The following is a 15,606-nucleotide window of genomic DNA, read 5'->3' on the forward strand; positions in this document are numbered from 1 at the left end:
GAAGGCCGTCATCCAAAAATGGGAGAGAGAGGCAGAGAAAAAGGAGAAGAGGAGAAGGGTGTGGCTTAAAGAGGGAAGAGGAAGAATGCATAACCATGACGGGGAAGAAATGAAGTCCACAGGGTGAGCGGGCTTTGGTGGACACGGGAGCCCGAGTTGCTACCCTGACTCTGCTCCGGAGTCACACTGGGGTCCCCAGGCATTGGTGGTGCTTCTGGGCCACCCCTCGCTGACTGTCCAGCGAGGACAACGCCGGTCCTCACGGCTTAGGAGACCCGTGGATCCACACACACGGGGTCGCAGCTGAGCCTGGAGACGGGAAGAGCTCCGGGGCTCAGGGCACTGAGGGCGAATCAAATTCAGCCACTTAAACCTAGGATGCTCAGGTCCCTTAGAAGGGAAGTGATGGAGAGCATGGGCTTGAAATAGCTGGGCTCAGTGGCAGGAGGAACAGCAAATATTTCCCGTGTGCTTTCACCAAGCAGGCCCTCGAGAAGAGCTCCCACCGCTCCTCGGGAAGCCCGGGGAAGTCAGGTCCTATTACGTGTCTCTTCTAGAGCTGAGGGCACGCAGCCTGGAGAGGGTAAGTGTGTGAAGGCCACACAGGTGTTAAGTGGGGTAACCACAGCTTGAAACCAGAGCTCAGGCTTCAAAAGCAGAGTCAAGAAAAGTATAGGCAGACAAATATCACATGATATCACTTATTTGTTGAATCCTAAAAAATGATACAAATGAACTTATTTACAAATAAGAGACTCACAGACATAGAGAACAATCATGGTTACTAAAGGGGAAAGGGCGGGGAGGGATGAATTGGGGATTAACAGATACATACAACTGGATATAAAATAGATAAACAACAAGGACCTACTGTATAGCACAGGGAACTATATTCACCATCTTGTAATAACCTGTCATGGAAAAGAATTTGAAAAAAGTATATGTGTGTGTGTGTGTGTGTGTGTATGTACACACACAGAACTGAACCACTTTGCCGTACACCTGAAACTAACAAAATATAGTAAATCAACTCTAGTTCAATCAAAAATTTTTTTCCAAAATACAGGGCAGAGGTAGTAATTACCCAAACAAGGGCTTAGAATAAAGTCAGAGTTTAAAATCCACTGCACATCAATGCCAATGGCGGCTGGATACGGAAAACACATTCAGATGCTCAGGGCTGGCACAGGATGAGGAATCATGAGTGACTTCTCACATCAGGGTCAGTGTAGGAGGGGGTGAAAGGTCATGCAGGAAGTAAAGGTCGAGATGCCTAACGCCTGCTGCTGGGACTCCAGTGGCCGCCCCGGTCTCACCCTCCTCCTCGTCCCAAGCACAACGCCCTCTGTCTAGACTGCAAACACCACTGACACACACACAGAAAGGGTGAGGAACTTTCAAAAAGTGACAGCTTTGAGGAGGGACTTCACTGGCTCAATGCTTCCAGTAACTCAGGTATTTAAGAGACACTATTTATGGCAAGTCACTAAAATGGGTCTGGTCTGACCCACATCTATTTACTTTTCTTCAATGACACATGACCTTCTCAGTCTACGCACTCTGTCAAAGTGTTGCCTCAAACAAGACGCTCCTGATTTTGCTACGCAAACAGCAGGGGTTCCCTTCTAAACCCCCCTCCAGTGGCATCGAGGTCTTCTTTAGGCGAGAAGTACAATTTTCAAATAGAATGAAAGTCAAAAATCGATGAAAATTAGACAGTAAGGCAAGGATTTTTACTTTTTTCTTATGTAATGTATTGTATATAGAAGATTACGTCTAAACTTTTACCAACTAAAAAGATAGAAAGAAATGGGATATTTGAAAACAAAGCATTACAAATCAGAGTAAACTGCTACACACACACACACACACACACACACACACAGATTTGAGTAACAAGGGTGAATGAACATTATTATTATATAATCAGCCAAGCTCTCATTGATTTTATGGCACTTGAATTTACCCAATTTGCACCTCTAGGATGAGAATAAAGAGAAAAGTTCATATACCAAAGGCACTTACACTCTGTAAGGGATATTTCGTCTTCAATAAACCAGTACAAATCACTTTGCTGTCAGGATATTAACACGGCTCTGCCCTTACATGGTGTTTACCACGGGACCGCTCCTACATATGTCAGCTCCTCACGACCACCCGAAGAGGCAAACAAAATACTATTCATACCAGCACAGGTTTGCAGAGCAGGAAACTGAGGCATATGTGGGTTAAGCAACTTGCTCACACTCACTCAGCTGGATCTGAACCCAGGCAACTTGGCTCTTAACCATCATAGCAGAGGTTCTCAAGGCCAGCCTGCATCAGAATCCCCTGGGGGCCTTGTTAACACACAGACTGCTAGAGATTCTGAGGCGGGGCCTTGCAAACTTGCACTTCTAACAGATTCCCGGGTGATGGTGTTGCCGCTGGTCTGGGGACCACACTCAGAGGCGCTGTCCTCCAGCACTCTCCCTCTCCAGTATGAGGAGAATGACCTTGGCCTGCTTTTTAGACTTAAGGTTCAAAGCTGTCTGCTCTCAAAATACCTTGCTCCTCTCCTTAAAATCATGCAAAGTCATGTAGGCTTCACAAGTAAGTGTTTGATTGTCTTAGGGATTGGCCTTACCCTCAGGGAGTTAGAGTTAGACTAATAATCAGAACCACGGGTTAGATCAAGTCCGAAGCAGCAGTATTATTAGAAGGTTTGCTCCTATGTGTCCAAGACAGGGAGAGAGGGGGAAGGCGGAAGATTACTTTGTACAAGTTCATGGCCACCTAACCTGTCCTCTTTGGCCACGCAGACACAGTAAGGTTCCCAGACACCGGGGCAAATACTCCAACATGCCCTAGCGATCGAACACAGATTGAATGAAGGGTCTGCCACCTTTTAAACATGTCATGGGCAAATCTTATATGTCTTAGTTCTTATCACCAACCCCACATCCACATCCTTGCCCAATATGGGGAATTAAAACGGTAAAAATACTGTTAATTTCTGATTTTAAAAGAAATAGCAAAACAAAATCTTGATCACAACCATGGCCCAACTCCCACAAAGCTGGACGTCCCGGGGGAGATTGCAGGCAACCAAAGCAACCCGTTTCTGGGAATGAATAATCCAGAAGGCACAGTTCCAGAAACAAAGACCTATGTTCTTTCTTTGTTTAAATAAATTTATTTATTTTATAAATAATTTATTTATTTTATTTTTGGCTGCGTTGGGTCTTCGTTGCTGCATGAGGGCTTTCTCTAGCTGTGGCGAGCAGGGGCTACTCTTCGTTGCGGTGCGCGGGCTTCTCATTGCAGTGGCTTCTCTTGTTACAGAGCTCCGGCTCTAGGTGCGCGGGCTTCAGTAGTTGTGGCTCGCGGGCTCTAGAGCGCAGGCTCAGTAGTTGTGGCGCACGGGCTTAGTTGCTCCGCGGCATGTGGGATCCTCCCGGACCAGGACTCGAACCCGTGTCCCCTGCATTGGCAGGTGGATTCTTAACCACTGCGCCACCAGGGAAGCTCAGGCCTATTTTCTTTTCTCTGCCACATTTACCAAGTGGATAAACAGTTCCAAACAATAGTTCCTCCGGCTCCCCATGCCCTGACATCCCCCTCTCCCCAAACTTAGCATTCTTCTGAGTGTATCCAATTCTGTGTGATAATGTTAATTCCTCTCTAACCTTCTCAGCTCCCCTGTGTCCTTGCAAAGAACAGAATGTAGACAGGCGGAGGAAGAAGGTTTGGTAGCTTCTTGAATCTTTTTTTTTTTTCTTTAACTTCAGGGAGATGATTCTAAGTCTAAGGAATATGTTCTTGACTAAGAAGATGAAACGAATGGGTTACATAACAGCAGTTGTGGGTCAGTTACACTATCCCCTTTTCAGGGGCAAAGGAACAAATACTGAAAAGTTCAGTGCTTGCCCGGGACCCACGCTGAGTGCGTCAGAGATTATCAAGCCAGCAGTAAGATTGCAGGAGTCCCTGGGGATGGGACCTGTGAAAGCCAGATACAGAAAGAGAAACAGGTGTGGCTGGGCACAGCGATAAAAAGGCTTTGATTTTCCTCCACCCAAACGACAATAGGGTTCTCCTATTCCTGGCTTTCTCAAGTTTGCCCTTCTCTTCATAAAAGAAAACGGTCCCAGGTATCTCACTTTCATGTCGGTGGAGATAAGAGTTCACGTTACTTCACTTTGAGAGGCAACACCAAACATCCGACAGAATTCATACAGCAATCAGTTTATGAGAATCAGTCTATGATAAATGCTTTTCTAAGAAAACAACTCGCCTAGATCCTGGCTCAACTACCGCGTTCAGATCTGGTTTCCAGAACTATACTGTTTGGTTAATGACTCAAACATCAACATTTGTGGGGATTCATTATAAAGATTTCCAAATAAAAATAATAAAAATATACTTCAGAGATAGATGCTTCTGGCTACGATGTATCAAACTAACACTCCTGCTAAGACTAAAAACACAAACCTTTTTGAAGCCATCTTAGAGCAACCGAGAAAGGCAATGGTTGATGAGTCAAGAGAAATGCATTGAGGTGAACCCTGTATTTGCTGTTGATTTTTCATCTCAGGGTATTTGTTAATTCCTAGCATGACGCAAGGATGTCAAACAGAAAGGAGAAGCAGCCAGGAGCTTTGAGCAATATCGCTGGCTGGGGACGCAAACTGGAGCTTCAGGAAGTTATGACTTGAAGGGCTAAGGTCCCAGAGGAAAGAGGCTGTAGAGGAGTGAGCTCATAAAAGTGATCTCATAGAAGTTTGGGTTCACTTCCTCTAGGACCTTGGCTCTTCCAGTCCTGGCGTCCATGAACTCCAATATTTCCATTTGAGATGCTTGCCAAACATTAGACTGTGTTTGCATGCAGGAGGAAGCTGAGAAAACAAGCAGAAAGAAACTGCTTAGAGGATAAAAAGCAAAGCAGAGTTTTTGGCAGTCTCTTAATACTGGGGAGTTAAAAAATTAGAGTTCAGAGGCCACCAAGGAAGGGAACTTCTGGTAAACAACCTAGACCTTCAGCTGAGACCCCTAAAGAGCTAAAACTGTAGGAGAAAAGGAAAACCAGAAACAGAGAAGCCTTAACACATCCGGAAACCCAGCCTCAGTTAAGACAAAAGAACAAGGTGATCTGCCTGTCTGTATTTTTTCTGCCTTCCAGAAGAAAATGAAACCCAGTCTGGAAGGAGATACCAGTATCTAGAACTGATTTCATAAATAATGCCCAGAATTTAATTTTAAAAAACTATCAGGCATGCCAGGAAATAAAACCAAATGAGGAAAAATCAAGGGAACAAACAGATAATAGAAATAGACCCACAGGTGATCCAGATAATAAAGTTTTCAGACATGATCTTAGAATCTAGCCTTATATTAAAAGGACAATAAATCACAAGTTGGGCTTGTTCCAGGAATGTGAAGTTGGTTTTACACTTGAAAATCATTTAATGTAGTATATCACATTAACACTATAAAGGAGAAAAATCATATATAGACATCCCTCAGTATCCTTGGGGGACTGGTTCCAGGACCCAAACCTGGATACCAAAAATACCTGGATACCAAAATCCCCATATGCTCAAGTCCCTTATATAAAATCATGTATAGTATTTGCATATAACTTACCCATATCCTCCTGTATATTTTAAATCATCTCTAGATTACTTATAATACCTAACACAATGTAAATGCTATGTATCAATAAACAGTTGCCAGCACAGAGCAAATTCAAGTTTTGCTCTTTGAAACTTTCTGGAATTTCTTTTCAAATATTTTGATCCATGGTTGGTTGACTCCACAGATGCAGAACCCATGGATATGAAGGACCAACTATAATCATCCCAAAAAATTCAGAAAAAAGATAAAATCCACATCAATTTCTAATTTTAAAAAACTCATAGCAAACTAAGAACAGAGGACAATTTCCTTAATAAAATAAAGAGTATCTACAAAAATATCTATAGCAAACATTATCCTTAATGGTGCAATATTAAACATTCCCCCCCTTAGATTAGAAATCTGACAGAGATTTCCAATCTGAAATTAGAAATCTAACAGCAATCTGAATGGAATTCAACATTGCACTGGACATCTAGTGAGCACAATAAAACAAGAAAAAGAGAAGTAAAAATATAATTACAGAGGAAAAAATAAAAATATTTATAGATGACATGATTATATTCATGGAAATTCTAAAATTCTGCAGAGAAAAATTATTAGAATTAATATGTAAATTTGCAAGGTTGCTGGATATAAGGTCAATATATAAAAATCAATTGTATTTCTATATGTGGGCAAAAAAGAATTAGACACTGAAATTTTTAAAAGCTAATAACACCATTTACAATAGGATAAAAACTTCAATTCCTGGAATAATTATAATAAAAACATTCAAGACCCCCTAAACTGTAAAGTGTTATTGAGAGTAATTAAAGAAAGCCTAAATAAACATATTCTTGGACTGGAACACTCAATATTAGGGAGAGTCAATTCTTCCCAAATCAAGCTCTAAATTTCATGAAATTCCAAACAGAAGCCCAGCAAGTTTCTTTTGTGGAAATTGAAATGCTGATTTTACAATGTATATGAGAATGCAAAGGGCCATCAATAGCCAAGAAAATCTTAAAGAACAAATTTGGAGAACTTAACACACCAGATATTAAGACTTCTTACAAAACTAAAAGAATCAAGAGTTTTTATTGATACAAGAAGAGAAAAATCAATCAATAGAACAGAATAAAGATCTCAGAAACAGACCCAAACACATGTGGTCACCTGATACATGACAAAAATGCCATTGATGTGCCTAGAAAAAAGATAGTATTTTTAATAAATGGTCCAGGGTCAGGTAGGTTTTTCTATTCTTACACAGCTATCTAATCTACATCTGTAGTTCACCTGTGATCTCAAATATCCATTCCTGTAGAGTTTAGCTCATTCTGCTGATCTAAACACTCCCATATCCCACTGCCTCTTGGGCATCCAACCATGACTCAGACATGTCCCAACCTGGACTCATGTCCATCCCCCTTCCTTGACTTATTCCTACATCCCCTATCTCTGTGAATGGTTCAGAGTAGCGAATCATTTAAAAATTTTGGAAAACTGTTTTTTTTTTGCCTTTTGACAGTTATTTTCTCTCCTGGGACAATTATATTCTATCTTAAAAAGTAGGTCAGAAATAGTGAACTTGGTCACAACTTTAAACAATAATTCAGTCTGGCATTGTTTCTGGGGACTCCACCGGCATGGCCTCTGGGTGGCCTAAGGAAATCTTTCTTGGTTTTAAAAACCAACTTTTAACACAGCATTGCCCTGTTCCCTTGATTCAAAGATGCACATCTTCCAATCCTAAGGATTCTGAAGTTAGGATGAAACATATGGACCAAACTGAAAAAAAAAACACAAAACCCTACTTTGCCTGTCTGCAAACAGAGTCGTGATATTGCTTATACCGGGAGGAACTGAATTTTGAATTTGGTAATTAATTCTCACTTTAAATGTCTTCCAAAGGACTGCACCATGATAGAACACAAAAAAGAAAAGTTATCATATACACAGAAGATAGATTATCACTGCCAGGCAATACAACTGCCAAACCATATAGAGTAGAATATGGGATGTCAAAACTATCAGAGGCACGTGTGGCCAGTTCATGTACCAAACAGAACCATCTTTCAGACACTGAAAAAATTTCTGGCTGGCTTTCAAGAGATGCTGTTAGACTTTGACTTCCAGATATACAAAATTGAATAAGAAGAGTCAAAGTATGTCTTTCACCAGATAGAAATGTAGATGCAAATGATATTCTTAAAGGCCCCCAAACTGCACTATTAATCTATAGGTGCTGTAAAAGTAAAGATCATGAGTACATGTTATGAAAAGCAACATGCTACCATCACACTACTACATATGACAATGGAAGCGTTGACAGTTAATCAGAGCAGCCTTTACCCTCCAAGTATGAAGACAGCTTAGTGTGTATGAGATTCGGGAGAAAATGGTAAAGTAAATGGACAAAGATATAATACTGTGAATAAGGACAAGTACTTTTATATAAATTTATTCTAGTCTTTTTTCTCCTCCACACGCCTTCCTCTAGAAGAACTGCTAATAGATCCATGGTTGACCAAAAGATCAATGAAGGTTTGCAGAGGTTTTCCATTGCAAGCCCTTGAAAGCCAAAGTATCAATACCAGGGCCTGAATTCTAACAGACACATTTTTACCCCCAACGGAGCTGTCTCCTATGCCATCCAAACAGAAGCGTCCTTGAGATGTTCGCATCCAAGCTAAGGAGATGAAGATGCAAGGCGTGCCATAAGGGGACCGCTTACCTCTTTCTGGCACTTTACCTTTATTTCAGGACTGTCCCCATGTCACCGGGATGACTTTGAGGGAATCAAAGCAGATCATAGTTTAGGCCTAATTTGGACTTGGCAAAATCCATATGTGCCACGTTCCATCCTTCTAAGGATAACCTGCCTGCCCAGCTGTCTGATGGGGTCATGGCTAAATCCTAAGGAAGGAACATAGGGGAAGGTCTTTCCCAAACTCTAAGCACTGTGCAAATGCCAGTTTCCACCAAGGTCATCATAAAAACATAACAATTTCTTACATCAGATAGTAACACCAAACTCATCTTAAGATATCAACCCCACACCATACTCCAGAGTAAAATTTAAAAATAAACTACAAAGGGCCCCCTGTGCTCCTCTGATAGGACCGCGTATGCTGTAGGGCTGCCAACCCCACTCCACTCTGCGAGTTGCTCTAGATCTTTTCGGGACTTAGATTCCATCTCTTGGCTTACTCTCAGGTTTTGAATACTGTATCAATTGTTACCCTGTCCTACCTCAAAGCACCATCTCTTCAACTCATCACTTTTTTGAACTTACCTGGTCCAGTGATTTCTTACCAGTCAGAGAAATAAGGTTTCTGCAGAGTTCGCAGCAATGGCCTATATTCCAAGAATCGTTTCTGACCCTCCCTGGGTCGGGCTCCCTAGCTGCCCTTTACACCAGGAGGCCCAACACAGAACTTCTTCTGCCTCAGCTGATGGTATGACTCAGCATTGAAACACCTGCCTTTTTTCTTTTTTTCTTTTCCAAGGAGGCCAACTCTTTTGCAACACACACGTGTGTTAAGCTGATCCATCAAATGCTACAAATTTCACTGAAACAGATTAGACAGCTACGTTTCTTCACAGGCCTGGAGGGTCCTTTTCAGCCAAGACACCCCAAGATGGTACAGATGGGGAGATCGAACCTTCCCCAGAAGGGGTCCCACAGTTCAATCTGGAGGCCTCTGGAAGGACATGAGCAAACCGCAGGCAGCCTGGGCTCCAGGCCCACCGATAAGAAAATCTTCTCCTGGCCAACCTGGAACTCTTTAAAAGCATGAAATTCTCCCAATTCTCCCAGGATTTCCCCTTTCCTATGCACAAAAATTAAACACGTCCAATCACCAAATGCTCCCATCCTAAAACGCAGAGAAATTACAATTCTGCTTTGACACGGAGTCAGCGAAGGTTGGGACCATTTGGGAGTTTTGTTTTCCAAGCTCACTGCTGGCCTGGAGGAAGCATGACACCACGATCTGAAGCTCAAGGCAGCTGTTCGCTTTTGGCTGGAGTTCAGTATAAACCTTACAAATGGTCTGCCAGCGCGTGCTCTCTCTCTTTTTTAAAATAATAATAATTTTGAAAAAAGTCCATAGTCACAAAACCTCCAATCTAGTGTTTTCACTCTAAAGCTTTATCCTGCAGAACACAGAAAACTATGTTTTCCGAACAAATGTCTGAGCCAAAAAAGGCACCAGCAGGTTATTTCCGTCAGAGAAAGGCAATGGGACCGATACTTAGGCGGATTGAAAATCAGTGGCTAAAGCAGTTCCGAAGAATCACTGAATAGCAATTGTCTCTGAAATATTGAAAGATGAAAATCTAGCAACGAATAATTTACTTTTCAAAAGAGGCCCTTAACAGTTAAGTCAATGAATACACTTTTATTAAGGAGCGAAAATCAGACATCAGAAAACCTGCCTTCCATTCTGAAATTTTGGTCTGTTATAAAGATCCTGCAACGGCTCTGTTTTACTTACAATTTAACTGCCACAGCTGAGAATTCACATACAGCCATCCGTGTGTCTGTCCAACACCGGGACATGTCCCCACAGCCTGGCATGTCCCTCCTTCTCCAGTTCCCTCGTTACAGACTTGAGCATGCATCAGGGCCAAATGTTGGCAGTGCTCTCAAAATCGTCCTTGTATGGGACAAGTTCATGTTTGTTATTATTTTAGTGTGTGTATTTGCGACAGACCCACACACAGATCCGTTAAGTTCAGGAGAGGCCCAACTCCTTCCTTTGGACCTTCTTAATCCAAACGTTTGGACCTTCTTGGGAAATTAATAGATTTCCAGGACCAAAAGCAAGAATCTGGAGGTGGTTTATAAAACCAAAACTAATAGAGTCCATAACGAGAGGACATAAATGTCCCTCCTCCTCTGCATTCTCTTCCTTTCCCTTTTATCTTCGTATTTACCATACAGTTGCCAGAAAGACCTATCACGTGCCGAGATCCTACCTGCTGCCCGCTGAGAACCACGGGCAGTGCTAACCTCTGCATCGGACTCTCTGTTCTGGCCAAGCCACTCAACTGAGCCCTAAATACAAGCAAAGTTCAAGGTCATGGGCTTGTTTTCTGTGTGCTGTAGGACTGAAATAACTGCTGTAATACTTCATCCCTTAGCCCCTCCGATGCTCTAAAAATCACTCCATGGAAGTTTTCCTTTATTTGCTAGGCAGCCCCAAGAACACAGTTCTTCTGTAAAACAGTGTGGCCTCATTTCAGGAAACAAGAATAATATAGACATGGGGAAAAAAAGTCTACCGGTCCCTTGCAGCTACATGATAAAAAATACATTTGAGACACACATATACACACACACACTCACTCAAAGACATATTATATCATATATGTGTACATTACATGCACAAGCACACAGCCTTCTATTCGCTTGAATCAGTAGCATTTGCAGTTAAGCATCCGCATAATTTCCGCGTGCGAACTTACGTTGGCCACCCTCACCCATCACTCAAAGTAGGGACTAAAACATAGTGGGAAACATTTTAGTCCCAGTGAGTTATGTTTTCCGAACACAAAGGATGCTTAGTAGATACCATTCACTGGCTTGCTTCGGAAAAGAAAACTATTTGGGAAATTTTCACCTTAAGAGCAAAAAAGTCGTCTTGCTGGCTCACCGCTACCATTGGGAACACACCCCCCGTCACGCCCGTGTGCTGCCCTTGAACTCCAAGCCACCTTGCAGAGACAGAGTCGGGGTTATAAGGTGGCGGGGTGAGAAACGGGGGCCAGCCCCACCCTTTGGGGTTCCTCGAGCCTCCATACCTGTGCTGCTGCTCTTGTAAGACTTGGTAAATGCCGACAAGAAAAGTTTGGTTTTTAAAACTCCCAACAACACAGTCCTTGTAGATTCGGAACTCTGCAGCCGTCACCGCCTCACCCTCAGGAATCTGGGATAGGTTGAACTTGAACTCTTTGTGGTGTCGCTGGCGAGGGGAGAACTCCTTGTCGTCCTCCACTACAGGATTAAACGAGAGAGAGAGTGACAGCTATCGTTACTTGGCTAAGTGCCACAGGCTCACCTCTAGAAAGTTCCCCCGTTTTTCATTCCTAAGTGGCTTACCGTTACCCTCATTAGAGGGATCAGTGGGTGGCAGCAAGAACCACGGGCCAGGCGGCCAGGCTGAGATTAAAATCCTTCATTCTCCCCAAGGATTAAATACAATGCTTAGATTCTCTTTAACGACTTAAAACTATTTAACCAAGTTGCATGACAGCAAGTTATTTGAACTCTTGTCTTCCGGCTTCCTCATCTGCAGCATGAGAGGAAGAGGGCTTCCCAGGGAAGCTGGAGGAATGCAGGCAACAGTGACTAAGAACGCCTCTGCCGTCCTGGCCCCGTTGTCCCCTCACAGCCCCCCTTTCCTCCTTCTCTCCCCACCAAGCAGTTGCCAAGACCCAGGGCAGCCCTCAGCTAACCTTTGCTGGGGGAGGGGTGTTCCGTGGTCGGAGATGGGGGTGGGCAGCGCGTTCTGCCTGGGTCTGAAGCTCGAACGGTCCTCGTATTTTGCCTGATGTCCAGGGGGAATTTTTGTTGAGGGGTTTAGTGTGAAACTTCATAGAAAATATTGCTCTAACTGAAGTCCACTGCCCTCCCTCTACTGGAGGAAACTGAGGGCTAAACGCTTCTGAGGGGAGGGACCCTCTGGGTTGTGAAGCTGCCGGGGTCTCCATTTAACCTGCATGTAGAACCCACGTATGAGGACAGAGATGCGGAAACACATCACCAACGGGATAACATGCTATTGTCTAAGGCTTTTTTTAAAAATTGGGAAAAGATCGAGTCTAAAAGCTTTTTTTTTTCTTTCATATTTTGGCCATGCCACGTGGCTTGCAGGATCTCAGTTCCCCAACCGGGGCCATGACAGTGACAGCACCGAATCCCAACAATTAGGCCACCACGGAACTCCCTAAAAGGTTTCTTTAAATGAAATCTTTTCCCTGCATAAAGACAAAGTATGGAAAACTACAAACTACTGATTATCATGCTTCAGAGTCAGCCTTCAGATGGCTATACAAAGTCCTGGGTGAGAGGAACACTATCAACCTCGGATGCTTAACTCATAATCGTTGTAGGAGAGAAAAACAAGCACCCTGCGTCCCACCACAAATCCTGACTCTTTTCCCCAGAGCTCAGAAATGCTTCTGCCCTGCTGCTCCTGTTAGTTTTTTCTTAATGGCAACCGCAGTAAAATCTCATGAGCAAATTAATCCTTGATGGCAGAGTTTTTCCAGGACTTGTGGGTAGAAAAAAAAAAAAAAAGATCAAGTTATTTGCCACCTCCAATGGCCCACTTTCTCCCCCATGTGCTGTTCTCCATAATCACCAGAGAAAAGCTCTGCAGATTAAGCTCCTTTACAGCCAATAACTTTACACGAACTTGAGACCACGATGGCATTGCAGAAGCTTGGGAAAGTTAAGCCATCCGTCGGTTCGAGGTTTTTACATAAAGAATTTCTGAAACTGCCATGTGACTATGCAACAAATCTTTTAGATTCAAGTTATCCCTTTTCTGGGGGCGGGAGGGGAGAGAGTTGTTAAAAAACAGTAAGCTTTGGCTTGTGTAAGAGCTTGAATATAAGTTAAAAAAAAAAAAAAAAAAAAGGTCCAGCCAGAAAGTAAACCATGGTTCAGTCCCAACAAGAGAACAGGTTTTTTAATTAGTGGCTAAGCATGAAAAGCAATATTGTTGGGGAGTTCACCCAAGGACACCCACACCTGATGGTGGATCACTTTTCCCTAAAACTGATCTGCCTTTTCAGTTTGATATGTTATCATCAGTGGTTAAAAAAAAGTGAATCGAATCTGATTTCCCAAAGAGACTTTCTAAAAAATAGTCACACAGCTTTTCTATAGGGCCTCTTGGGTGCTTAAAAATGTCAATATCAAGAAATGAAAGCATATTCTTAAGATTCTTTTGAGAGAATGCATAAGAATCCCTCAAAGAAGTCTTCCAATCACTCTTAACATAAACAACAGAAAAACTATGAATGCGAAGCAAGATATAAAACAGTGACTTAAAAATAAAAATAAAACAGTGACTTATGATATTTCAGTTATAAGGAGGAGAGAAGGGACAGACATTTCAACACATGAGAAATATGTTAGTTAGTCTTTGGAGAGGTATACCACCCCCAGTAAACCACACCTTCCTGTATGTACACCCTTAGGTGGTCCCTTCTCCCCTGGGCTGGTTCTGTGACCTTCTCTGGACCAATAAGAGGCAGCAACAGTGGTGCTGAGTGATTCTGAGGCTAAGTCATAAGCCTGGAACTTCCTTCCATTTAGGTGTCTTGGAATGCATGTCTAAGGAAAGATGGCTACCATGTAAGAAGTGCAACTACTCTAAACCCCCTAGACTATGAGGAAGTCCGAGGTAACCACGTAGAGAGGCTGTGTGGCGCACAGAGACAGAGAGGGAGAAGGAAGGAGGGAGGGAAGAGCCCAGTCAGTCCCCAGCCACCTCAGCTGAGGCACCAGACATGGTATGAAGACGCCATCTTGGATGTCCAACCCACTGGAGCCTCGGGACGACCCCAACCCCAGTGACCACCTGACTGCAACTGCATGAGAGACCCTGAGGGGTGGGGGGGCACCCAGTTCATCCCAGTCTTTTCACCAGACCGTGAGAGATGATAACAGTACCTTGCTGTTCGAAGCCACTATGTTTTGGGTGATTTGTTACACGGTAAGAGGCAACTGACACAAGATGAGAAGGGAGGGCAAGAGAGGATGAGAGAGGAAGAGAGAAGGAGAGTCTGACCTTGCCAGGAAGGGGAGAAATTGCATGCAGTTCTTAAGGAGGAGGGATTTTGAAATCCTGGGAGGCAGTGTGTGTGACTAAGGAAGGATCCTGGCAGCCGCTCACAGACAGATGTGAAGAGATAGATAAAGAATCTAAAAATGAGAAAGTGGAAGCACAGTTCAAAGCCTTCCATTTTATTACCGTGTGAATTAGAACTCGTTGCCTTATATGTACATTTCCCCAATTCTCCTCTGGTCGGTCTTGAAGCACTCCACTTCCTCCTGCTTTTCCTGTATCCTTCTTGGAGGAGAGGCATGGTCTCCTCAGCCCCCCGTGAGTCTCTGATTGCTGCCCACCTCGTTATAAGCTCTCCCACCTAAACTCTATTTTCGCCTGAACCTCTCCTCGTGCCTCTTAGCTCAGAGCTACACCATCCTCCTCACTCTTCCCAGGAGACCTCAGCTACTGGTCATTGGAGTTTGCTTGGAATGCCTCCTCTCTCCCCAGATCTTCTGCCCTCAATTAAAGTTACACAGTGCATTTGCTAATGTCTCATAGGGATACAAGAAATAAGTACAATTAGGTCACTGCCTACATGTGCATTTGAAGACCACCACCGTAAAACGGTAATGGTTCCAGTGAGCTTAGCATTTCCCCTTTGAGCTCTGTGACCTGGGCTCCTTAAACATCAGACAGTTCAAGAAAAATGAGAGAGGGCTGAGGTGGGGATCCAGCGCTCAGTACCTATTTTGTAGCCCCTGCATCTGGCTTCTCAAAGATGGTGCCGTGTGTGGAATAGGTAGTAGCAAGGTAGTAGCCGAGAGTGTAGACGAGGTAGTAGCCGAGAGTGTGGACGAAGTGTGAAGCTGACAACACGGCTTTGAAATCCAGCTCCCCCTTATCTTACTCAGGTGATACCGAGCAAGATATCAGCCAAAGTTTCAGTTATCAGTTAAATGGGAATAACAACATCTCTGAGGATTAAGTGAGACAATCTGTACAAGACAGTCAATGACACAGGAAGGGCTCAGCAAATGGTAGTTGGAAGCATCGTTAGCCGGTATTTGACAGCAGGTATTTGACAATCTAGCTCCTCTGAGCTGAGAGTATGTCTTTGCTGAGTTATTCAAATTCACTCATGTCTCTAAATGTGGAGGACTTACATTCTCTGGAAAGGGAGGTGAGTGAAATCACTGTCCTAAGTGTCATCAGCCCT

At 43.4% G+C, this 15,606-nt stretch overlaps 1 protein-coding gene across 1 annotated transcript in view; it reads right to left on the reverse strand.

The window, feature by feature from the left end:
- Positions 1-15,606, reverse strand: part of BMP6 (bone morphogenetic protein 6) — a 146,007-nt gene that overhangs the window by 13,289 nt on the left and 117,112 nt on the right. The window contains exon 2 of the mRNA XM_068558386.1: positions 11,410-11,602. Within this exon, the coding sequence (XP_068414487.1) occupies positions 11,410-11,602 (193 nt within the window). The remainder of the gene's footprint in view (positions 1-11,409; positions 11,603-15,606) is intronic.

Source organism: Eschrichtius robustus, chromosome 12 (assembly GCF_028021215.1).
Source record: "Eschrichtius robustus isolate mEscRob2 chromosome 12, mEscRob2.pri, whole genome shotgun sequence".
NCBI classification, from domain to species: domain Eukaryota; kingdom Metazoa; phylum Chordata; class Mammalia; order Artiodactyla; family Eschrichtiidae; genus Eschrichtius; species Eschrichtius robustus.